The sequence below is a fragment of the Helianthus annuus genome, chromosome 3, assembly GCF_002127325.2.
Source record: "Helianthus annuus cultivar XRQ/B chromosome 3, HanXRQr2.0-SUNRISE, whole genome shotgun sequence".
Taxonomy (NCBI): domain Eukaryota; kingdom Viridiplantae; phylum Streptophyta; class Magnoliopsida; order Asterales; family Asteraceae; genus Helianthus; species Helianthus annuus.
Genome location: NC_035435.2, coordinates 155,644,004 through 155,664,240, shown reverse-complemented (window position 1 = coordinate 155,664,240; position 20,237 = coordinate 155,644,004). Strand labels below are relative to the sequence as shown.

At 36.4% G+C, this 20,237-nt stretch overlaps 3 protein-coding genes across 3 annotated transcripts; 1 reads left to right on the top strand and 2 right to left on the bottom strand.

The window, feature by feature from the left end:
- Positions 1 to 761: 761 nt before the first annotated feature.
- On the top strand, positions 762 to 1,537 carry LOC110930397 (early light-induced protein 2, chloroplastic). Its single transcript, XM_022173697.2, has one exon. The coding sequence runs from the start codon at positions 845 to 847 to the stop codon at positions 1,370 to 1,372; it is 528 nt and encodes a 175-aa protein (XP_022029389.1). The 5' UTR covers positions 762 to 844; the 3' UTR covers positions 1,373 to 1,537.
- A 106-nt stretch (positions 1,538 to 1,643) lies between these two features.
- Positions 1,644 to 3,043, bottom strand: LOC110930398 (root allergen protein). Its single transcript, XM_022173698.2, has 2 exons — positions 2,824 to 3,043; positions 1,644 to 2,714 (listed from the first exon to the last, which is right to left on the bottom strand). The coding sequence occupies exons 1-2, from the start codon at positions 3,002 to 3,004 to the stop codon at positions 2,428 to 2,430; spliced, it is 468 nt and encodes a 155-aa protein (XP_022029390.1). The 5' UTR covers positions 3,005 to 3,043; the 3' UTR covers positions 1,644 to 2,427.
- Positions 3,044 to 15,047: 12,004 nt separating this feature from the next.
- On the bottom strand, positions 15,048 to 19,956 carry LOC110930400. The gene is made up of 7 exons (XM_022173699.2): positions 19,385 to 19,956; positions 18,731 to 18,928; positions 18,367 to 18,639; positions 17,569 to 17,671; positions 17,212 to 17,330; positions 16,962 to 17,138; positions 15,048 to 15,996 (listed from the first exon to the last, which is right to left on the bottom strand). The coding sequence occupies exons 1-7, from the start codon at positions 19,682 to 19,684 to the stop codon at positions 15,244 to 15,246; spliced, it is 1,923 nt and encodes a 640-aa protein (XP_022029391.1). The 5' UTR covers positions 19,685 to 19,956; the 3' UTR covers positions 15,048 to 15,243.
- Between the last annotated feature and the right edge of the window lie 281 nt (positions 19,957 to 20,237).

Below are 20,237 nucleotides of genomic sequence, written 5' to 3'. Positions count from 1 at the left end.
TGAGCTTGAAAATAATTCTTTTGAACTTTCTTTTTTCTTCTTTATATCTGCTTCTTATACAAGAGAAACAAACGTAGAATCTCTATCTTTTTTTTTTTACGTCTTTGACATCATTGGTATCAAATTCAAGAACAAGCCTGTGAATTATGTGTTAGGTTGGTGATATCGATACTCTGAATTCACTTGTCTATTGAGGGAAAAACCTTGTTTTACAAAAAAAAAAAATATCTAGCTATGTAAGTAGTTTTCAAAAACATCCATGAGCATTAACAGATGCATTAACTCTCACAATTGATTACAAATTCTACGTCAATAAATCAACAATCAATCATATATTACATGTACTAACATTTTTTATCGACAAAGTAGGACTACTTCTAATAAATACTGTTATGTATTAGACAAAAAGAAACATGTTACACCAAACCATATTTATTACAGTAAAACATTATTAAAGAAGTAACTAAATCAAAAATTGAGGAATTTATTTAACTTTATGCAAACAACCTAGAAAGTTCCATGGTCCAAATCCAATCAGTCCACTAGTACTAAAATGCATCTGTAGAGGCCGAACTCACCACAACAACCTAGAAAGTTCCATGTTCCAAATCCAAGCTCCATGTAGAGGCCGAACTCACCACAACAACCTCTCAGCGGCTAATTCGAAAGCCACGTGACCCAACTCAAAAAGTGAGTAACGTGGCCCTCTTAATATCCAGTATTTGTCTTCACCCCCTCCCCTATATAACCCAACCCACCAACTCTACAACCACCATCAACAACCACTATTACAACAAACAACCTTAACATTAATCCCACAACCTTCTCTCAATCATCTGTTGCAATGGCAGCTACTTCAGTTTTCATGTCTACCCCCGTTACACGTCTCACCACCATCCCTTCTTCATCTAGAAGAAACATCAACTTTGCTGTCGTCAGATGCATGACACAAGATAAACAACCTTCAACCGACACTTCCAAAACTCCAACCACACCAACTCCACCTCCGCCACCGCCGGCGCCGAAGGTCAGCACCAAGTTTTCCGACGTGTTGGCGTTCGGTGGGCCTGCACCGGAGAGGATTAACGGAAGGTTGGCGATGATAGGGTTTGTGTCAGCGATGGCTGTAGAGTTGAGCAACGGTCAGGATGTGTTCGCTCAGATCTCACACGGTGGAGTTCCGGCGTTTGTAGCGACGAGTTTGGTGCTGTCGGTGGCGTCGTTGGTGCCGTTGTTTAAAGGGGTGAGGGCGGAGTCGAAGTCGAGTGGGTTGATGACGTCTGATGCGGAGCTGTGGAACGGTCGGGCTGCGATGTTGGGTTTGGTGGCTTTGGCTTTTACCGAGTATGTTACCGGCAGTCCACTTGTATGATTAATTTTTGTATATAGAAAAACGATCATAGAAACAAAGAGTGCTACAAGAAATTATTTTCAGATTGTGAATTCATATAATTTTGTCAAGAATTGTTAGAACTAGAATGTTACTAGTCATGTACTTTGAAAGATATCTATGAAAGTATATGAATTGTTGCAAGTACAAGTGTAAGTAAGCAGCCCAGGTACTAGGTACTGGTGGATGGTTGGGGAAAGAATTGATGTTCATTGTGACCAAGTACAAGTGTAAGTGAGCCAAGCCCAATGAGAATGAGGTAGTGGTGGAGTGGTTGAGAAAAGACATGGTGTTTATTGTGACCCAGGTTTGACTCCCATTCTCTTCATTATTTTTTGCGGCATCCCGGTGAAGGGCGAATACGGGTGGCACTGCTTCGTCTTGGATGGGAGGCGAAGTTTTACCGATTATTTCACGGTCGTGCCTTCAGGCGGGTGGAGGTCGGGTTTCCGCGCATCTGGGAGAGCCAAGGGGCTGGCGACTCGTCCTCTTTGTTTGAAATTTCTGTTAAAACGAATTGTCCCCTTTGTTTCTAAATTCCAAAACCGACGATTCGTCCTCTCTCCGTAACCAACGAAGAATGATTAGGATTGATGATTAAAACAAATTAAGATGTAGCCTGAGTAAGACGTCTGAACTTCAACTTTCAAACTAAAAACACGCTTCTTCATTTTCTCTAGGCCAGTTAAACCGTTCATAAAGTCAATTAAACTAAAATTGATTGCAACCATTCTAACAATTAGGTTATGGCACAAAAGTGTGAACAACTAGAAATGCATAAAAGTGTGGTCATGCTGCTTATAACTTCTTTTTTTGTCATTGTTTTATACTGATTTTGTGTGTCTCTAGATGTTTTTAAGAGTTATAACTACTTTATGTACTTATTCTAAGAAAGCATGTCAACACAAATTAGTCTGTGGATTAGAAAATTTATTATGCGTACTTAATATATTTTATTGTTCATTATTACATGAAACAAAAATAGAGTACAATGATGTCAGAGAGTCGAACACATCACCATTATCTAGGTGAAAGCATTAGTAAACTTCAGGATGGGCAATAGCATAAGACTCCATCTTCTTGAAAGTATTCTTGATTGCTTCTTTAGTAATATTAATAACATCATCCATTTGCTTAGCATCACCTTTATACCTAATTACAAATGTTTGTTTGAATACGGATCCTCCATTAGGAGAAGGTATGAACTTCATATGATGAGTAGCTGTGTTTATTATCCCCATCAAGGCGTCACCTTCAAAGAACGTCCAACTTAGTATAAAGTTGCTTGCGTCAATGTCATCGATTGTGTGCTTTGAACTTGTTCCTGTGACAAGTGTTAGTAAAAACAACGACGCAAAGACATGAAAGAGCTCAATTCGATTTTAAAATTTAAAACTAAATAGTTATATATGTATATCGGTGTGGTCTCTTACCATCACTGTATGTCATGCTCTTGATGCTTCCAACTCCACCATCACCTTTGATAACGGTGATGGTTTTGTAAGATTCGGGATTAATCTTTGGGGCAATGATGTCAAAGTCAGTGTAGACTTTGAAAACTTTAGGAGCTGAAAGTGAAGAGGTGATCTCTATCTCTGCATACACCACGTCCATTATGTATGGTAATTTTAAGAGTGAAATTAATATGATAGACGGATGATTGTTTATTCATGAAATAGGTGCGTACATAATGATATTTATAAGGGTGAAGCGTTGGATTTGTAAGGGGTCTTTAGATGTTTTTGCAATGCATACATGGTCAACAATACACTTCCATTGTTGGCACGCCACATTATATTCCATTTTTGACATACTACATGTTAGGTATTATTTCTAGCCCCCCAATTAGGGCTGCAAACGAACTGAACTTTCAGCGAACAGTTCATGAACCGTTCGGCGGGAAGTTCGTTTGTGTTCGTTCGTTTAATAAATGAACGAACACGAACAAAAAATTTCGTTCGTTTAGTTAAATGAACGAACATGAACAAAGGCCATGTTCGTTCATTTGTGTTCGTGAACGTTCGGTAACGTGTTCGTTTACATTCGTTTGTTTATGTTCGTTTGTATGTTCGTGTTCGTTTGTGTATAGGAATATATATATACATATATATATATATATTATTTTATTACCCAACTTATATTATATTATACTGTATGGCCCAACTTATATTTTATCGTTTGTTTATGTCATATGTGTTGAGCTTACTTGATGATGGTTGGACGAATTCAAGTTTATTTTGGTTATAGACGATCTCAAGGTTATTTTGGTGGATTAAATGGAGACTTGAAGTTTTGAGACACTACTTTGTGTTAGTTATGTTTATAAAAATTATATATTAAGCTACTCAAGTTTGGATAATTAGCTTGGTATATTTTGGGTGGATCTACTTAGTATTTTTTTTTTTTTGTTATGATCATCTTCGAAAGTAAATATATGTTCGTTTGTGTTTGTTTATGTTCATTAACGTTTGTTTGTGTTCGTTTGCGTTTGTGTGCGTTCATGAATGTTCGTTTGTGTTCGGTACCTAAATTAACAAACGAACACGAACAAGTTCATTTCCTTAACAAACGAACACGAACAAAAAATCCCGTTCGGTAAGTGTTCGTGAACTGTTCGTGAACACATGAAATCCTTAACAAACGAACACGAACAAGGCCGTGTTCGTGTTCGTTCGGTTCGTTTGCAGCCCTACCCCCAATCCTATATCTATACAGAAAGCAAAAAAACTTACTGAAAAACACGTCGAGGACTGCAAGGAAAATGCATGGGTGTTTTTTATATTATACATGTGTAATAGTGCGTTTTTTTCTAAAAATTTTTATTTTTAATGAAATGCATATATGCATTATATCAAAAACAAATATTTTTTTTGGAAAAGAACGCGCTAAACATCCATGCGAACCACAAGGACTTTTCCTTGCGGTCCTCGCTCCTCAACGTGTTTTTTTAAATTATCTATACATGTATTGCATATGTGTAATACAACTTCGGATAGAGTTTTTTAGCTTTCTCATTAAGAGGAGTTTTCTCATGAACTCTCCCCTATAATACACACATATAATGAGCACAAAAATGTAATTTTACATAATTGCAAGAGTTTACGTAATTTTACATAATTGTAAGAGTTTAAGTAATTATGTTTTTCTAAATATATATATAGGGCTTGGTTATATAAGAAACCCTATCTTTTTAAGAAAACTATGGAAACCCATTGTGAACCATTGATTAGCTTACATCAAACTTGATCAAAGGCCATGATTATTTTGGTATGAATAAAAATAAAAAGAAATAAAAAGGACTGCCATTTTGTACCATCCAAGGGCATTTTCGGAAGTGAACATACACAATGGGAAATAAAAAGGACTGCCATTTTGTACCATTGATTATTTCTCTTACACACATGTTATCTCTCTCTCCTCTCTCCTCTCTCCTCTCTCCTCTTTCCTCTCTCTTCAATCAAGATCATGATGAACACCAAACACAAGTTTCGATCTTCAAGTTCAGATCTACATCGTGAGAAAGAAAAATGTTTGAAGATTGTTGTTTTAGAGAGAGAACGACGGCAGGATGAAGGTTTTTAGAGAGATGAATTTTTTTGTTTTAGAGAGAGAAACAACAATCTTCATCATGTTCATCTATAATCTTTATTTTTTTAGAGAGAGAGAGATTTGAATGTTCAAGTGTGTGTGAGAGAAGAAGGTTTGAAGACCCTTCTTCGTGTTCATCGGACGGGTATAGATCCGGTAAGTGTTCTTGAAATATCATTTCACACTTGATTTTTTGTTGAAATGGTTGTTAATATGTTTTTATGTGCTGAAAGTGTTTTAGTAATGGTTAATAGGGTATCCATGGTTAATGTTCATGTATTTTAAATAAATCAAAAACTTTAGGATGAGATTTTGAACGAGTTTTTTTTGTTGGTTTGGTTGCTTGTTAGGGGTTTTTGATCTTAACAGTAGTTGTTCTTATGTTGGTTTGGGTTGCTTGTTTGGGTTTATGATCTGAACAGTAAGTGTTTTTTTTTGGTTGCTTGATTCACAGACTCAGGCCCATAACATGTGTTAAGCCCCCTGTTAGAATCTTATATAACGTGTGTTAATTTATAGAAACAAACCCATAAAGATATTCAATTGACAAGCTTGATGGATTTAAATAAATCCAAAACTTTAGGATGAGATTTTGAACGGGTTTTTTTGTTGGTTTTGGGCTTTTGATCTTAACAATAATTGGTTTTTTTTTTGTTGGGTTGCTTGATTTACAGAGACAGGCCCATAACATGTGTTAAGCACCTGTTAGAATGATATATAATGTGTGTTGATTTACAGAAACAGATCCATAAAAGATATTGAATTGACAAGCTGGATGGATGTAGGCGACGTTAATGCGGGGACATTGAATAAGTCACATCCTTTGGGAAAGATGTCTTCGTTCATTTATAGCATGTGTTGGTGGTTCATGCTGTAACAGAACACCATGATGTAACGTGTAATATGAAACGAGCCATTTATGGTAACACATGTACCGGTAATTTTGGAATATATAATATCGTATTCATGTATAAGCTAGTGGTTTACAAAACACCATGATGTGTATATACTGATCTAACATGTGTTACAATTTGTCTGTTCGGAACATGTAATTGCTTAACATGTGACAAGGGTGAAAAACAGTCGACGGGGGCGATGAGTTTAATGGGGAGCTTAGTTAATATCGTAATCTTGTTGTAACCCCACTTGTATACATATGATAACATGTAAGCATCCATTATAACCCGACTTGTATTCAAGTATATGAAAGTGGTTTGCAAAACACCATGATGTGCATATACTGATCGTAACACGTGAACAAGTTAACATGGAACATACAAGTTAATATCGTAACACCGTATACCTGAATAAAATGTGTTAAGCCTCTGTTATACCTGAATACATGAGTATAAGCTAGTGGTTTCCAAAACACCATGATGTGTATATACATACTGTAACATGTGTTAAAGTGACTGAAAATGTATAACGTGTGTTAAGCATCTATTATAACGTGTGTTAAGACTTCCATAATGGATGAATAAACTACAATAGTAACTTAACAACAACAGAGTAAACATGATATAACGTGTGTTAAGCCTCTATTATAACATGTGTTAAGACTTCCAGAATGGATGCATAAACTTCAATAGTAACTGTAACAGTAGAGGTACAAATACGGGCGCCTCCACCATTATAATCTTGTTGTAACCCGACTTGTATTCATGTATATGAAAGTGGTTTGCAAAACACTATGATGTGCATATACTGATAGTAAAAACGTGTACAAGTTAATATGGAACATACAAGTTAGTATCGTAACACCGTATACCTGGGATAAAATGTGTTAACCCTCTGTTATAATCTTGGTTTAACCTAACATGGTGTCATGTATAAGCTATTGGTTTCCAAAACACCATGATGTGTATATACATACTGTAACATGTGTTAAGCGACTGAAATGTATAACGTGTGTTAAGCATCTATTATAACGCGTGTAAAGACTTCCACAGTGGATGAATAAACTCCAATAGTAACTTAATAACAACAGAGTAAACCTGATATAACGTGTGTTAAGCCTCTATTATAACATGTGTTAAGACTTCTAGAATGGATGCATAAACTTCAATAGTAACTGTAACAGTAAAGGTACAAATACGGGCGCCTCCAACAGAAAATGTGTTAAGTCTAGACCGTTTTAACATCGTGTACTAGAGAAAACAAGAAGAGTCTCACATTACATATTACTAGTAAACAAAAATACATAGCACTAATACGTGTTACATTGTACATGGGTTTCATGTCACATGTAACACATGCATGTCCTGAAGTTCAAACTATAACACGTGTTAGTTGTGTTGTGCTGTAACATAAACATGGTCATGATCCTTAAGCATCTGATCCACGTTTGACGAAACCAACGGTCCCGAGAATTTGATCTTGTTTCCCTTGTATCCATCACCATCCTAATAACAAAAAGATAAGATAACCGTTAAGTCGTTAACCACACATAACTATTAACACATTCATAGCCAGAAAATCTTTTTCTCAAACAACATCACAACTTTTAGCTAAATTGCAATCTTTTTCTCAAATAAAATCACAACACAACCAAAAATCAGTTCATATGCAAACCAAGCATAACTTTTTAACACAAAAATAAAAACCTGTAAATTACATTAGCAAGTAACCCCTTTTAAGAACCATTTTAACAAAAAAAAAATCATGTTTCATCTCTAAAACAACCATTACACAAAAACCTATTAACAACCAGGTTTTATGAATAATTTTTGATATTTTTTCGTCTTTTTTTTTTTTTTTTTTTGAAAATTGTGAAAAGCAAGGAAACAAGATTAAATATTTCAGAGATTTAAACCTGGGTTGCCTAGAACACTTCTTTTAATTGACATATATGGACAAACCTGGAGCATTAAATTCCTCATCGTTTTGGAAGTCGCTGCAAAAGAACCGGTTTGGGAAACTACAGACCGGCGACATTAATTCAGAGGTTGGTGGATTTGTCTCCATTGATATTAATGGAGATGCTTGCTACTTTGGTGTAAAAATGGAGTTTGGTGTTTCTCTGATGAGTGATGAAGAAGAGATAAAAGGAAAATATGAAAAAGAAATATGGGGGAGAGTGAATGTACGATTTGATGGGTTTGATGGGCAATTAATGAAAAGGTCACCTCATAATTCTTGGGGGTTAAAGAAATTTACTAATATAACCTTGATGTAAAAGTTAAAATAAAGAGATCAGTGCAACGTGGCAACATGCTAGCCACATATATAGTTTGCTAAGTTTCCTAAAAAAATGGGGTTTTTTACCAAGCATTATCCTATATATATATATATATATATATATATATATATATATATATATATATATATATATATATATATATATATATATATATATATATATATATATATATATGGTACAATCTTTTAAAACGTACGATTGATAAATCAACTTCCCCATGACTTTTAAACGGTCATAACATTTTCATACATTATATTTAAAAAACACCATAAAGACGAGCATTTCATCCTCTTTAATATGAATATGGTAGTGGTATAATTTTTTTTTCAATTTGAAAAAAAAAACAATTTTCAATTTAAAAAAAAAACAATAACATGTTGTGCGATTACCAGTGTTTCTAACTGCATCACGCGGGCATGACTCTAGTAATATTAAAAAAGACAATGTACTTGGAAATTCCATCATGCATTTTTTTAACAAACTAATGGGTATGCCTAATAACCGATGGATATTGTTCTGGGTGTGTGATTACCAATACCCGGTCCGAACTAGACCCATTGTCAACCTAATAGTATATTTGGTGTTTTTTCAACAACTATAATTTGGACTTCGAGTAATAGTTCTGCAATTAGAGGAAATCTAAGGAAAATTGGAGAAAGCTGATATGGAGCTGATGTGACATTCGAGAAAATCTTGAGATTGAAGAGGTTCGTTGATGTTTAATCTAACATCATTGTTTCTCGGTCGGACACCTAAATTATCATCATAGAATACTTAAAGTGAATATGAAAGGTTATACACCAATGAGTTAAGTTCACGTACAAAGTGCCTTATCATACAAAACGTACGAAAGGCATGAAAAAGCCAAAAAAAAACGTGGTGGCATTTTCGTAATTATTTGCTCGTATGGTATTTATCAAAATTACTCTAAAAATGATCTTGTAGAGTAATTTTGATCTTGTAGGGTAATTATCAAAATTACTTTACAAGTGTGTCAAAATTACTCTGCATCAAAATTACTCTACAAGTGTATTAAAATTACTCTGCAAGTTTATCAAACAACATACAATTTAAAATTACTCTACAAAATCATTTGTAGAGTAATTATGAAACTCTACAAAATTACTGTACAATATCAAAATTATCATACAAGATCATTTGTAGAGTAATTATGGTACTCTACAAGATCAAAATTACCCAACATTTTACAAAATTACTCTACAAGATCAAAATTATCCTACAAGATTATTTATAGAGTAATTTTGATAATCACTCTACGAGTAAATAATTATAGAAATGTCAACATTTTTTTAACATTTTCACCCTACATTTTGTATTATAAAAGTATATATATTTGATCTTTTGTTTGGAAACCTCGTTTAAATAAATACCTATGGTTCTGGTTCTACCACTAGAGAATACTAGTGGGGAGGCCCGCGCGTTGCCGCGGGTATTTACCGCACGTTGCCTAACGAGTTCACACAGTTTATCTTTAAAACCAATTTGTTAACACAACTAATATAACAATTGAGTATAAACAAAGAATTGATAGTGGCACATGAAAGGGAAGATGGGCCTTCAGTTCTGCAATGTGGGACAAAAAAGTTACAAAAACAAATCAAACTTCATTCGTTTTAAACAACGCCTATGTGTGTGTTCGACAATCAAGATTTCATGGATTGTCATGTCTTGAACCAAAGTTCGGTTTCACGGGTTAATATGAAAGACTCGTCCACTTTAAGTTTAACTTGAACCATTTTTCTCTAAAACTCATTTTGTAACTGCAATTGCTAAATTTATCAATAAAAAAGGGCTTTACAGGTAAAAATGTTTTCAAAGGTTGTTGAACCATTGTGCTAAGTTTATGCGAGCCTTCAAAAACAAAAAATAAACACTCTCTTGCTAAAAGACAAATTGAAGATTCTAGTGTAGGCAACAAATCAGTAAAGCTAATTAACTTTGAGTAATATTAATAAATAGTTTGACTATTAAGCTGAGAAATAGTGCTGGAAATTTACATTGTGATCCATAAACAAATGACAATATTTTTATATCAAACTAACCTAGAGACAATCTGGTTTAGTTCTAATGCTACAAGACGATGATGTTATCCTCTGTACTGAAATAAAAAAATACGTATCAATTATTAATCCCAAACATTATTTTTGTACAAAAGTAGAAAAATAAATTGGCAAATGAGACGTAAGGAACAAACTACGTCACAAGATCTATGATCACAAAGGCATTCCAAAGGCTGTGTAAGAGCATGTATGACGGTAAGTTTCTTGACTACGCATAAACCGTTCGCATTACCATCCCAAGAAACACAAGTCGTAACATTCTCTGCATATTGAAATGAGCCAATGCAAAAGTTAAATAACTCACCAATATTGAGCACTATAAACGCATGTACCTAGTCAATGAAGGGGGTAGAAACCCGATCTCCTCTTGAATCGGGGCACTGCACAGACGTAAGAAAGTAAGCCTAGGAAACATGAGCTTAAAAACAGAAATGTGCGAATATGTCTTCAACTGTACAGATTTAAACGCGTCACGTACAATCATTATAGCAGAACTATCACTTAACCTTTCCATCTTTCTACACCTTACCTATATTTTGCAGATCACCAATAAAGTGTTTTACAACTTTTTAGTACCACCATATTTTGCAGATCACCAGCAATCATTCTCTAATACCGTATCCACTATATGTAAATAGATTTTTTTTTTTTTGTAAATTAATGAAATGAGGGCCGGGGGAGGAGGGTACTGATTTACCATGAGTAATCCGCAACAAGAAATGACCAAACAATTCAAACCAAAGCTGAAATGCCCTAATTAAGTACCTGCTTCGACACTCCCTAATTGAGGTCAACTCGATCCTACAAAATCATTTGTAGAGTAATTATGAAACTCTACAAAATTACTGTACAATATCAAAATTATCATACAAGATCATTTGTAGAGTAATTATGGTACTCTACAAGATCAAAATTACCCAACATTTTACAAAATTACTCTACAAGATCAAAATTATCCTACAAGATTATTTATAGAGTAATTTTGATAATCACTCTACGAGTAAATAATTATGGAAATGTCAACATTTTTTTAACATTTTCACCCTACATTTTGTATTATAAAAGTATATATATTTGATCTTTTGTTTGGAAACCTCGTTTAAATAAATACCTATGGTTCTGGTTCTACCACTAGAGAATATTTGTGTATGCTTGTATTTTAACTCAACATAAGTCAATAGAGGAGAATATTTGTGTTTGTGTGTATATTAACAATGTAGTTTAAGAGGAAAGAACCCAAGTTAAAGAAAGCTAAAGAGGGGATGGGCTTTATTGTAACGTTGTTAAAAATCATATCATTATTCATAATCTTTTGAAGGTGAAGAAACAAGTTCATAACTTTCAATTTCGTGATCTAATTTTCAACCTCAATATAGATCAAATCATCATCAATCATCGTCGTCGTCGTCATCGTCATCATCACTGTTACCACCACCACCACTATCAGCAGCCGCAAGGGGACCTATTAGGACCACTTCTTTTCTCTCTTGTTTTGCACCCCCTTGTGCATAAGATTAGAGACAAATGCAAGCTTCTCCTTCATGCTTGGTATCTTGATGATAGGACTGTCATTGGAGGTTCAGAAGAGGTGGCTAGAGTGTTGGACATCATTAAGGTGACGGGTCCAACATTAGGTCTTGAACTTAATATTAAGAAAATCGAGCTATCTTGGCCTTCTTGTGATGGTAGCAAGTTTCGTGAAGGGTTATTTCCTAAGGACATCGAGAGGCGATTAGTGGGGGTGAAGCTTCTTGGGGGGGGGGGGGGGGCGTTAGTAGAGACGCAAGCTTTATTAGTGGGTTGGCAAAGAAAAGAACTGCTAAGGCGGTAGTTTTGATGCGTCTTCTACCCAAATTAGGTGACCCGCAGAGTGAACTACTCTTGCTTCGATCCTGTATAAGCATTGCTAGACTTTTTTTTTGGCTTGAGGACATGCCAACCTGTACACATGAAAGATGCAGCGTTGTTCTTTGACAAAGGTTTGCGTGAAGCGATTGAGGAATAGGTGGTTTGTGGAGGTTCTTTCTTTGGAGACCTCCAGTGGCGACTTACTTCTTTACCTATTAGGTTTGGGGGTTTGGGGTTGTATTCGGCTGTAGAGGCTTCATCCTATGCTTTTGTGGCATCGAGGGCCCAATCGTGGGACTGGGTGCTACAGGACCACATCTTAAGAGACAGTGGCATATGTGGTATAGATTCTGATTATGTTTGTGCTTTAGCTTGTCTTCGTGATACGATTCCAAGCTTTGACTTCAGTGGTTTCACTAATAAGGACGCCCCCCCCCCTAAAGCCCAACATGCATTGGCGAGTGCTCTTTTTAGTAAAATTGTCCACGAAATCGAAGTACAGTTTGACTTGACTGTTAGACAAAAAGCCGTTTTTTAGTGTCTCCGAGCACCACATGCACAAGATTTTCTTCTTGATATACCTATAGATAGGTTAGGCCAACATATGTTGCCGGTGGAGTACCGTACTATCCTTAAGTATCGACTCATGATTCCTTTATTCCTAGTTGATAAGGTATGCCTTGTTTATCATATGGCGTGTTTGGATTCTTTTGGGGAGCATGCAGTTCATTGTAGAGAGCTCTCGGGGTTCAAATGCCGACATGATTTGGTTAGGGTTGTCCTTTTTGACATATTCAGGTGCGCTGATATTTCTACTAAGAAAGAGGCACCCGTTAATTTCTTAACAGACTCGTTGGAAGGGAGATCTACCCTTCGACCAGCCGACATTCTGGTCTTTGGATGGATAGGAGAAAAACATGCATGTGTGGATCTAACAGGGGTTTCCCCGCTTGTGGGACTGCGGTAGTGCTTTCACGGTGGGTCAGGTTGCTTTAGGTAAAGTGACCAAACATGAGAAAGCGTGCCTTGACAACCAGCACGTATTTATCCCATTTGCTTTTGATACTTTTGGTTTTCTGGCGCCAGAGGCTGTGGACCTGCTTAGTTGAGTTCAAAGGGTCATGCATATTAATGTTATGACCTCGAGATCTATGGACGTAGTATTTAAAAGGCTTAGTTTTGCTATTCTAAAAGGGTAGCGGCTCAGCTTGTTACCCGTTTACCAACTATCACGATGTAAATTCATAACACGTAAAATCCATAATTTATCATCAAAGTTGATTAACTATAAACCTGTTTAAATGCATATAACTAATTGAAGATTTGAAGATCACCCAAAAACCTAGATCATCAAAAACCCTAATCAACTAACAAACATGATCAGCAAAAAAAACATATCATCAAACCTACTCGATCCTATGTTCTTCCTTGCCTCCTCGTTCAAACCGGAAATCAAAGTTGATGTTGTTCCAGAACCTCAAAACCACTCTCACATGCAATCGGAGGTGGCTCAGGGTATCAGTGACCCTAATCTCGGCTACAAATGTTCAACTCAGTTAATCAAGTTCAATTTCAAAAAAAAACTACTCTAATCAACGAGTAGTAATCAAGAACACGTCATTACCTACCAGACATTGTGTATCTATGGTTGCCTGAGTTGAAAAACCATTACAGTTGCGGATGAGGTGGTGCGTCGGAGGTGGGTGTCGATCGGGTTCGGTGGTGCATCGAAGTTGCAGTGTAATGGTATGTCGATCAAATTCGTTGGTGCGTCGGTGTAGTGGGGTGTCGATCTTCGGTCGGCGGGTGGGGTTTCGATCGTCGGTCGGTGGGGAGGGGTCTTGATCGCCGGTCGTTGGAGTGGAGTGTCGATCGCTGGTCGGAGAGAAAGGAAGTAAGGTGGGGGTGCAAACGGAGGTTAGGTGAAATGGTGGGGTGATAAGGGAGATATGGTTTGGATTTGTGTGTGAATTGACCAAAATACCCCCGTTCTCTTAAATAATTAACAGAAAAAACTAACAGTGTTGGCTTGAGAGACTTAAAAGTGTAGCGAAAAACAAACGACGAGGACTCAGGTATCCATTTTTTCCTCAAAATAAGGACGCAAATCGAACCAGTTACCAAACCACATGGACGCAAATTGCATTTTACTCAAAAAAAAATTATTAGTTTTCTGCTTATATAAATTGTTTCTACTTCTATCGTAAATGTATTAAACTTCATGAGATATCGATATAAACGTACAAACGTGTCACACTAAATATGTTTAAAATATATCTATTTATACATATACTTTGACAGGATTCTGACCCTTTTAAAAATCATGTACTGTTAAATAAGTTATAACTGTTTTTGCCAAAACAGTGTGAGGTTTTACTTCACGACGATAAATTTGTGAATCCCTCTTCTCCAAATGTGGTGTTCGTGTCGGGAATCCCAAAAGTGGCCCATACCTCTGGTCTATGACCTTTCACGTAGTCGGAAATTTTAGGAAATAGTGAAAATGGGTTTTTCACTTAATTATTATTAATGGGTTTGTGCTCTAATATATAAGAGATTTGCAACTAACCTAACCGTGTCTAGAATAAAGCTACGATGAATGAGATATCAATGCTCAAAGTTGTGCGTTTGAAATGTCCAAAGCTATGAAAATAGGAAGAAACTTATCCCACATGGTGAAACCATTGAGTGGTATGTGACCGGAGGCTTCTAAGCACCAGAATGTCTTTCAAGACCTCGCACAAACCACAAGCACCAGAATGTCTTTCCACATTAATGAATCAACCAACCGACCAAACCATAAGCACCAGAATGTCTTTAAGACCTCGCAGGCTCGCACCTATCACCACCAAAGCATATCCGAATTTTACCCGGTTAACACTGGACTTGGAGGTAAAAGAATTAAAGCATTCATCAATTCATAAGAAAGGAACGACATATAAAATACAAGTTGTCAATTCTTTGTATTCCAAATTCAGATGTCAGCAGATTGGTCTCAAAGCAAAGTTTACATGATACATACTAATGAAACTAGTTAGTGAAATCCTTTTTTTTTCAAAACAAAAGAATGATCAATTGCCATTCATCATACAGTTACAATATGAAGATATTATATACCACCAACTAATATATCAATCCTATTTTTCTAGTTCCACCAATAATTTCTCCATCATCTTCTTATACATTGGCATGTAATGATCATTAATCATCGTTCTTGACAGCCTTAACTTACCATAAAGATCCCGAGGCGTCTCATAAATACCCACATGTTCACGCTCATGATCATGATCTTCTGCACGTTCTTCAATGGTGCCTTCATGATCATTGTCTAGATCAGCTGGATTGTTTGAAATGGTTGAGACAATATGCATTATTCTTCCCGGAGGATACAAATGTTGATTTTCCGACATATCCGATGAAGAAATTGGCTGTTCATGATCAACTGAATCGGCTATTATAACTTTTTCCTCTTCTATGATTTCTTCGGCTGCAGCCTCTTCTTCCTTTTGGGCTTGAATATGGGCCTCGTTTTCTTGCCTTTGAAGTTCTTTCTCAAGTTCATATAACAATTCGCCTTCGGTTATGTGTTCAGATTTGGATGTAACATGGTCCACGGGAATAAGAAGCTCCTCTTCATCTGTGTCGTCGTGACCCGACCCGGAACCATCACTGGAAGAACCCTGATCCATGTTTGGTTCGTGGGCTGGATGGTTGGCGTCGGTTGTGAGAGAATCTGGGTTCTTTTCGAGTATGAGTGAAGTTTCGGAAAAACTGTCACTTGGTGTGGCGCCGACAGCTCGACGACGTGCACCCATGCATGACCATGCCGATAGGGTTGATCGGGTTCTGACTACTGCCTGAGCCACGTTTTGAGCACGTTTCATCACAACCTAGAATTAAAAAGAGAAACTTTTTTAGGCCTTCCTTGGGTTAAATTTTTACAACAGTACAAACTTAATGACAATAGAGGTGGCATTTGACCAATAAACTTTAAACGCTTCAATTTGGGATGTGTTCTATTCTATCTCTATCGGGTTTGCAATGAATGTGAAAATAATCGAGAAATTAAATTATTATTATTATTATTAGCATCTATTAAAGTGATATATATTTTTATCATACATGACACACTAGTGACACCACCTAATACTAGTACTAAAAAGTTAAAAAAAAAAAAAAGACAGAAAGTGTTAGATGCCAATCCCAACCGAGCCGTTACAAGTCTTATAAAGGTGAACCCTAATGACTAGAGCTGCAAACGAACCGAACTTTCACCGCACAGTTCGTGAACCGTTCGGCGGGAAGTTTGTTTGCGTTCGTTCGTTTAATAATTTAATAAATGACGAACACGAACAAGAAACTTCGTTCGTTTAGTTAAATGAACAAACATGAACAAAGGTCGCCGTCATTCATTTATGTTCATTTGTGTTCGATAGTTCATTAGTGTCTTTAATTTTTATATTTTATTTAAATACTTCACAATTCCGACAAATAAAATATTTAATATGTATCAGTGCTCTTCATGAATGCTTGATTGTGTTCATGAACATTAGCTTGTGTTCATGAACGTTCGTTTGCGTTTGGTACCTAAAGTTAACAAACGAACACGAATACGTTCATTTCCATAACAAGCGAACACGACCATAAAATTTCGTTCGGTAAGTGTTCATAAACAGTTCGTGGAAAACATATATTTCCTTAACAAACGAACACGAACAAGGTCTTGTTCTTGTTCGTTCGATTCGTTTACAGCCCTACGTATATATTTAAAGACTCGAAGCCATATTGACCAGTTACCCAACCCACCCATTTGCCACTTGTAAGATAAGTGAACAAATATATGTAGAGGTTAGACCTGGGTGCTACTAGAAACAGGACGGAGCATCGCACCAGCACCAGCGACTTTGGCTCTTGCATTGGCTATTGACGGGAGACGAGAGCCCAAAGCAGTAGCTGAACGAAATACAACATTCAAAACCCTAGTTTGCTCAACTTGATCACGCAGATCGTTTAACCAAGAGGATGCTGTAACCTGTAGATCAAAAACTCTATTAAAATTGTTTTTTAGGAAAATTAAAATGCTGGAATTTGGGAGTTAATAGTACCTCGGTGCGTAGATCATCTATAGAAGCAGTTGAGAATGTAGGCACCAGATCAGAGCCATTGATAACTGTGGTGATGAAGTGCTTACCCGATTCGGCCAATTCCCATGTCATACAAGCAGCTGCAAAATATATAGATTCATGAATCAACAAAAACTGTAATTCTTCCTTTTATTTAACTTCCACTTTTTAACAAATTTTTCTTTTAACATAAAGGCCATTTGTTCCCAGTTGAAGGCATAAACAAATCTATAGGATTCCCATGATGAAGATAAATAGATGTATATCTGGAGACTGTAAAAGTCTATATTCTCCGACCACTAATTTGGTAAAAGGGAAATAAAGTAGAGGTATGTATACCTGGTGCAAATGTAATGCACGAAATAGATGATAAGTCTTTGTGTTCTCGAAGAATGTATGTTAAGAGTGCAGCGGTCCCACCGCCAAGTGAATGGCCTACAATCTAAAAAAGGAAATACAAAAGCTCATTAGAGCACTATTTCAACTAGCGGAGTGAGACTGAAGTAACACGTCCATAAGGTATGTAGCTGACGGATTCAAACAAAAAGTATATGCAATGAACACATTAAGCTAGTAAAATCAGCAATTGCTATTTGGACCATAACTTCTTTTAAACAGACTTTATGATGGGGTCTTAATGTATTACAGACATCTTATCAACAGTCACACATCTTTACCAAACCCTCTGCCATGTCAAAAGTTGTGGGGTTTTTTCTCGGACAGAAGGATTATGAATTTCATGGGCAAATTATGTTTCCAATATGATAACGAAGGTTTTCCAATGTGAACTTATGATAGTAAGATGTTCATGACGATTTTTTGTCATGATTTAGAGCACTCTCCTTTGCATCACATAAAGACAATCATCAATTAAGCTTATTTAGCAAATCTAATTTTCTAATTGAGCGTGATTCAACAAAAACTGCCATCGTTTGTTGTTGAAGAAAACGACTATGTTTACTTTCAAATTGTCAGCAGATTGCATGATTCCTACATGGCAGTAGTTGCAGTAAAATGTTAATAATGTTATGTAATCGAAACGAAAATTGCAAGTTCATGTGCATTTATTGTCTTAAGCATCAGCCTTAGTAGCAACAAAGTTTAAATATTACTTTTACATTCAAAGATAAAATCTACCTTTACTTCAAAACCAGGGTTTTCTTTTAGGGATTCAAGAAGAAAGGGTATACTGAGCTTTGCAATCCACCTAGCAGCAGCAACCATCCCACAATGTGCATAACCTAAAATAAGATTACTTATCCCACCATCATGTAAAACGGAATGGTGAAAAGGAACAACACCACCCGTTGCTGCTGTCAGCGTATCTTTAATACTATGTGTGCCTCGAATTAGTAAAAGAAAGCACTTGGATTTTTTATCACATATTATTGTGAAAGCAGGCTTCAAAATCTGCATTCAAAAAAACATCAACCCCATTAATACAGATGACTAAACAAGTACACCTTAATACCTTATTATATTTATAAAAAACAACTTATACCCCGGCTTTCGGCTTTTGCAATAAAACATCTGCTTCTGTATAACCAGCAGACTCCAAAAACACTGGGAACGGTTTCTTTGAGAAAAGGATGCAAAGAGTCAACAGCTGCAAATAGTGTTTCAACTCTGCAACGATTTCAGGTCCCTTAAGCTGTATACTATTTTCTCCAGCATATACACTAGCTACTTGTACATTACCCTGAATCAGCGTTCAGCACATTAAAAGTTAAAACAGTCTGACCTTGTCAAAAGCAAAAATAACCACGCAAAACAGCATGACAGCATATTACACAAAAACTTATTGATGTTCATTCTTCAACATCTCAAAGCATTACACTCATGATGCAAGAACTTAGTGATCCCTACAGATAATCAGTAACTCAGTATGATTCCTATAACTTCAAAGTGAATACGAACATAACGAGTCTTTCTGAAAACTTAATAACTAAATAAAATTTTAACTGCAAATAGTCCAAACACATAACTGGATATGTAAAATTGCGAACAGATAAGTCAAGAAACCCTAGATCAAACCAGTTTTCAACCTCATCTTCTCCAATTTATTCACACATTCTACCCTAACATATCAATATTTATTTTAATCAATCAAAAACACAAACTCAAACTTCAAAAGTAACTTAAAAAAACGCGTTACCTGCCTTCGCATCAAATAATTAATACCAAACGCCAAATCACCAATAGGCCATTTCCCTAGGGTTTCCGAATACGTAAACCTAAGCGTCTCAGACAAAGTCGAAATCGTTTCAAGCCACGTGGCAGGCGCCTGCGCCGGTCTCCTCTGCACGATCTTCCTCTTAGATTTACTCGATTTCATATACTCACGTCCTTCATCATCCTCCACAGCCTTCGCGTCAGCTGACGTCATTCTCCGAGCCAATACGTAGTACAGCAGCACCACCGCTCCTGCCGCCGTCGCCATTGTCGTCGCCGCCATCAAATCAGCTCGGAATTTCGCTGATTCGTGACTTTAACGGATTTGGATCGGTATAATGCTCGATTGTTGTTAGTATTGTGATAGATCAGTGAAGATTGAATCAAATAGATGTTGTTTAGCGAAGATCGAGAGAGTTTGTTTGCGAGAATACGTTGAATCTAGAGAGAGAAAGTTGCGAACAGATGAGCAACGGAGACGAAACAGGAGAGAGAGAGGTTGAGGGAGTTGAGAGTTGAGACGAGAAAGTGAAATTACGTTGTTGACCTTTGATGCGTCTAATAGGTAAACAAACGATTTCCACTTTCTAATTATTTATTTAATTAATTAATTAATTTAGTGCATATCTATACAGAAAGAATAACAATATTATTATTCTCTCCCCTTCCCTCCCTCTCTCCAAGGTTCATCGTATGAAACCACTTTGATCGGTAAACTTGTGCTAGCATTGGTTTGTCACTTCGATAAACCAAGTTTACAGCCCTTCACCAATGCCACACCGTACCCCCTAATAGGACTATTATTCGGTTTTACTAGTCAGACAACAACGATGCAT